At 51.1% G+C, this 5,593-nt stretch overlaps 2 protein-coding genes across 2 annotated transcripts; one reads left to right on the top strand and one right to left on the bottom strand.

Moving 5' to 3' along the window:
- On the bottom strand, window positions 1–1,689 carry PLICBS_010134 (uncharacterized protein; the record flags this gene model as incomplete). Its single annotated transcript, XM_065601831.1, has 7 exons — window positions 1–60; window positions 112–519; window positions 592–807; window positions 879–1,120; window positions 1,189–1,261; window positions 1,334–1,452; window positions 1,515–1,689. 7 exons carry the CDS (start codon window positions 1,687–1,689, stop codon window positions 1–3), a joined length of 1,293 nt encoding a protein of 430 aa, XP_065457903.1.
- Window positions 1,690–2,672: 983 nt separating this feature from the next.
- PLICBS_010133 (uncharacterized protein) lies at window positions 2,673–4,992 on the top strand (the record flags this gene model as incomplete). The annotated part of the gene is made up of 10 exons (XM_065601830.1): window positions 2,673–2,678; window positions 2,740–3,095; window positions 3,164–3,288; window positions 3,362–3,519; window positions 3,586–3,719; window positions 3,783–3,900; window positions 3,954–4,041; window positions 4,160–4,424; window positions 4,511–4,565; window positions 4,630–4,992. 10 exons carry the CDS (start codon window positions 2,673–2,675, stop codon window positions 4,990–4,992), a joined length of 1,668 nt encoding a protein of 555 aa, XP_065457902.1.
- Window positions 4,993–5,593: the final 601 nt, after the last annotated feature.

Genomic DNA, 5,593 nt, shown 5'->3' with positions numbered 1-5,593 from the left:
TTAGATCTTCTCAATCTTCGGCTCTGCACCACGTTTGAATTCCTCCCCAAGCTGCTTGATCTGTTACAGAGTTGGCGGTGGAATATTCGATGTCACTGATGGGGATCTTACCTCCTTAAACCTCTCCACGGCTTCATCAATAGCTGTACTTATCCAGTACTTCCTTGAACGCTGCCCTTTTGCTGAAACGCCTGTTTGCAGATCGTTCAACTTGTTCAGCACTAACTGAAAGTTGAGGTCCTGCTCCTTGAACAAATTTTGGAGCTCTTCCATGGCCTTCAAAGCAGTCTGCATCTTGGGCAGCAAGGCGTGAAAGTGATTGACGAGAGCTCTAACGAGCTCTAATACTGTTACCAACTCGGCCTTGTCCTTACGGTCCTTGACGATAGCGGCAACCATTTCGTCGTACTTTGCTTTTGCCTTGATGGCCTTGTCCGTCTCGACGCCGCTGCCAATCAAAAGCCATGGGATGAAGACCCCACCCACACCAAGGCCGATGGCCTTGTCTCTCGCACCCGCCTAAACATAGGTAAGAATATGTGACAAGGCCTCTAAAAATTACTCAAATGTGCCGTAGGGTAGCGTGCTTACCCATTTGTCATTTTCCTCGTCCCTGCGCTTGATCGACTTCTCGATCTCAGCTTGCAAGCGTGTGATCTCGGCATTCATGACTTCGTTATAGGGCTCTTGCGGCTTCCCATCGGGCTTCAGCTTCCGCTGTCCCGTCACAGGGTCCTTGGGTCCAGTGAGGAAATCCTCTTTGACTTTCGCCACGCTCCTTGAGTCACTGTCTGTCTGCGTGTAGAACTTGGATGAGAATTGTTAGCAGCGGATTGAGCTGAAGAGTTGCTCAAACACTCGTGTGGTCTAGAGTTTACCTTGTGGAGCAACTCGACCATGGCCTTGGCGTCTTCGGACTTCTCCTTTGCAGATCTCTGCATGGTCTGTACTGCCAGCGTCGCACTCTCGACAGCTTCCTCAAAGGCGTCATCTTTGCGCGCTGTTACGTACTTCTCATCCAGCAGAACCTGAAAGGCGTTATAGAGGCTTATGTTAGCCTTTTCTTTCATCACGCCAATACAGTGGTCAGCGTAGGCAATGGCCCCATTGGCAGACGTCGCTGGAGTACGATTAAGTGTTAACATGGTACACACAGTTGTTGTCTGACGCGGGAGTAGAGGCACTAACTCAGCCTTCCTAGACCCTTGCTGTTGAACTCCTTGCAATGCTTAGCAATGCTGACAGTCGTATCACGGAGCAGCTATGTGTGAGTCAGTAGGCAGACGAGAGACATAGCCAGACCGACCTTGGCTCTGAAAGCAGTGCCACTTACTATATAAGCCGATGGATCAATCTTATCGACAGTGGCAAAGGTGGACTTTGTGAATTGTTTTTCAAAGGTTTCCGTTGAATCGATAAACTTGATACCTTCGACGACATACAAGTACAGGTCTACTCATAGGTCAGCGAGTGGACTGATATTACCCCTGGATCTGGACCCCACGGAATCCTACCATGGTACCCTTGCGTCTGAAGAATAAAGCGGTTCGTCTTGTTGTCAGGAGCTTTAACAATGACCGCGCTGGGTGATGAGATGAGCACATGCTCTAGGGCCTTCTTCAACTGGTTCTCGCCCTCCGTCTCTGGCACCCACTGGGTGTTGTTGGGAGCGACAGCGGCAGCAGCCATGATGATGCTTCAAAACCACGGAAAATTAGGTCGGTGCTCAAGGAATTGGCCGAATTGTGGATGAAAAGTAAGTCACACCAAAACTGCGGCGTTAACGGGGACATATATATATGTAGCCAAGACTTGTGCAGAGCTACGAAATACACTCAGGTGCCTCCATTGAGGAAATAAGTGTTGCCCAGCCTCCGATGCTTTTGTTCTGTATGCCCTGCCCCGCCTTTGACCTCTACAGCGGCAGCCCTTCAGCTCCCAAAGTGCTGAAACATCTGCAATGCGTTGAAGCCCGATGGCTCCCAAAGTGCTGAAACACCTGTGATGCGTTAAGGCCAGATCAATAATACTATTGGAGCCACGTAATCGTCAAACCGATGCTCAAAGTGCGTAGACCCCGCGGGAATGCAAGTCACACATTCTTGACCGGAACTGGAAAAGATCATAGACCAAGGGCTGCAAGATTCAGGCTTGCGTCCACCTGAACATTGCAGGCGGGGCAAAGTGAGTCATGAGTTCACGGAATGGGCAAAGATCAGAGCAAGGCACAGTTGCGCGTCAAGTGACATTACTGACCCGAGTAATATTATATACTTAGGCGAATGCATCAAGTCAGTTGCACTCTGATACGTTCTCGCCACCACGTCTTAGGCTAGCTTTTAACTCAACGTTACCTCCCTCCTAACTACTGCTTCATCATGGCCACATCAACCTGGTCCCTGTTCCACATCGCTATCGTCAGCAGTGATGGCACTTTGTTTCCTTCGTTCTCAAGCAAACAGTTGTCGGAGGGAGATGCAGACAAAATCTTGCTCGCCGATATCCGCAAACATGCGGCAATGTACGGCACATTCATGATCGCTTTGCTTCAAAAAGATGTCACGCTCACTTTTGGGACTGATACAGATCCAAAAAGCTGATGTTTACGGCGGACGGCAAGACTGTTCTTGATGATGGCACCGCCTTGTCGTATTACATACGTCTGAGAGGGGATGTACGTACAACCTTAGTTTGTCACGTCTGTCCTTGAAGATGCCAAGGCCGTTGACCCGAATGCAGACATCGGATGACCTGAAGAACGAATCAGGTGGCACGAGGACCAGGGCGGCTACTGACAGAAAGAAGACTGATGGAGGTAGAGAGACGCGGAGCGAGACATCTAACATTGAAACGCAGCAAAAGTCCACCATAAAGACGGTTCAGGTCGACCTGATCCTGAACAGCGCTAGTGGCAATGGAGGGGACGGGAAAGGTTCAGTCTCATCCGTCGACTCAGCCAAGCTCCAAGAAGACATTGATAAGATGATTGAGAAGATGAATTCTGACGGCCAAGTTAAAGTGGGCGACCTAAAGAAGCTGTCAGACAGCCTAGGAGCCTTGAAGACTGATTCAATGAATTTTGCTGCCGTCGCCGGGTAAGTTTTGCTCACAGATTTGCGTCATGCCATGTGGAGCATACTACAGTAAGACTGAACCGTTGCAGAAAAGCTACGCATCCGGAGCCCCTCGATCTGACAGAGCTGCAGTGGGACGCAGTTTTCAGGAACAACCGCGCTCTGCATGGTTGGTTCCACAAGGGAAACATGCTGGTGAAGGCTCGGAAGAGGGGTACGAGATTCTCCCCAGAAAGTCTGCAATTCTATAGGAGATGTCGCATATCTGATTTCCATTCAACATCTAGCGTTTCAGCTTAAACGAAATATGAACGCCGAGATCAGCCGTTCTCAGCGTTCAGCGGCGGCCAAGACCGAGGATTCGAAGGAGGCTAGCCGTGGCGACACGGGCCAGGACATGTCGACCGAAGAAACAGGTGGACAGTACGGGATTCCTACTCTGGGAGTATGCCTCAACACTCACTCGGCATCACATTAGCCTACCCGAAACGTGCTAACTGACTCGTCTCAGTCTGGTCCCCTTCCTCCTTTGCCACCATTCTATGTGTGGGATGATGCCTCTGTCGAGGTCACGGAGATGACCAGCGCTCTGGAAAAGACAATGGCAAACCAAGGATTCAGTTCTACGGCAGTCAAGGCCGCAGGGTGAGTGACAGAGACTTGATCGTGAATATCAAGAATCAACCAGAATTTGACACGTAATGTCAGGGGTGGTGGAGCAGTTGGAGGTCAGGCCAGTGCCTCTCTCGCCGTGGAGACCGAACATTCGGCAGCGAGCAAGGAACTGAACGCCGAACAAGTGAACTCTATTCATGTGGCTTATAAGGTAAGCAGAGGCTACGGCACCATTCCTGGACAGGAACATATTTGGAATACTAGGAAGTATCGCAGGCTAATTTCCTCACCCTCAAGTTTCCCAGGGCTGCAGTTGAGGTGGACGCCTATTGCTTAGAACTGACAGAAGAGTGTAAGCGAGAAGCACTGGCATGTCGGAACAGGGCCGACGTTGATACCTGGCAGCGTGAATACGGTAAGCCAAGTCAAATGATTTCATCTCTCAAGCCCTCTTGCTGAATATCTTGTAGGCAGCGTCTTTGCTACCCAGTTTACCCTCGGCGGGGAATTAACCAGTTCTCGTCTCTTCCATGGCAGTGATGCTGCAGAGCTCTCAGCTTTCAAAGACAGCGTAAAGGTCGCTGCGGGCTTAAGCATCTCCACTCCTCACGGCTCTGCCGGCGTCAGTCACGGCTCGCACAGCTCGAACGAGACAGCTGAGGAAGAAAAGAAGGCGCAGCGAAGTCTGCGACTTGCCTGGCAGGCTCGTGGAGGAGATACTCTCCTATGTTCCAAGTATGTTACCAACATTTGCTTGTGCCTTTTCTTAAAAACAAAACGAAGTTCGAGAGTAATAGGTGCTAACTTCTATGCCTCAATAGCCCCCCCCTATGGGCGAGTACCGTGAAGGACTATCGTCTTTGGCGTGTCATGGATGTAAGTCTGTGACACTGTGTCATCTCGCCTCCGGTGCCAGGAGTTGGTCTAACTTTTGCCGCAGCAACAAGGGATGGTCAAAATGATCGATCTTGTCAAGGACATACACCTCAAGGCAGGTAAATATCTGGAGAACCCCGAGACAGCTTCCAAAAGAGAGTCGACTAGCGGTGGGGACGACATCCATCACGTGTGGGATTTATTGACCACCGCGCTGAGAGATCCTCAAAAGCATCCTGTGGCGAAAAAGATCAAAGAGTTTTACGAGGGCCAGACCTTCCGCCTGGATGAGTTCAATGCGTCGCTCGGGCAGGATGGAGGAGAATTGAGGCTGAGCGAAAAGATCAGCTGGCCGCGGCTCGATCTAGAGCAGAAACTTTATGTTGGTCTGCTGTGCTACAAGAAGAAGTTGATTTCGCTGGATTAGGCCGGGTAATAGAAGGGGCTGGACTGGGTATTAGCAATTCACCAGCAACCAGCCGTCAAACGCGGGCTTGTCCACGTCTGTTGCATCGTCCTCATTGCCCATCTCGTGTCGCATTTGACCTCGGAACGGGTTCGTACTAAGTCCCGGCACATAGATTCCGGCATCCCCTGTTATCGACCACCTAAAAAAGGGAATGTAATGTAATGTACTTTATTTACGCCCGGAGAGGTTATCCCTAAAGGGCCAGAACGGTGCGCTATCTGCTCATTCTTACGTGAAGGCCGTACACCTAAAGCCCAACAATTGTTTCCTTCCTTGGCCCCTGCAGCCTCATTCCGCGAACTGACAGTCCTGCCTGAGGCCATTCCCCCGGGGTGCCCAGCATCCCATCGTCGGCAGCTGGAGCTTGGTGTTACAAACCAAGGACGGCCGCAAGGCAGGCCGCCCAACGAATGGACCAAAGGGAAGCCAGCAGGACCCCTGTCATGCATACGACAGGCAGAATCCCAGGAAAGGACAAGAGGGGTCACGTGATCGAGCACGTGCACCCAAGGATCACGAAGAGCACGGTGATCCAGGCGAGCCAGGCTCACGAGGATCA

This window comes from Purpureocillium lilacinum, assembly GCF_023168085.1.
Source record: "Purpureocillium lilacinum CBS 284.36 DNA, scaffold_8, whole genome shotgun sequence".
In the NCBI taxonomy this organism is placed as follows: domain Eukaryota; kingdom Fungi; phylum Ascomycota; class Sordariomycetes; order Hypocreales; family Ophiocordycipitaceae; genus Purpureocillium; species Purpureocillium lilacinum.
This window is presented reverse-complemented; position numbering and strand designations above follow the sequence as displayed.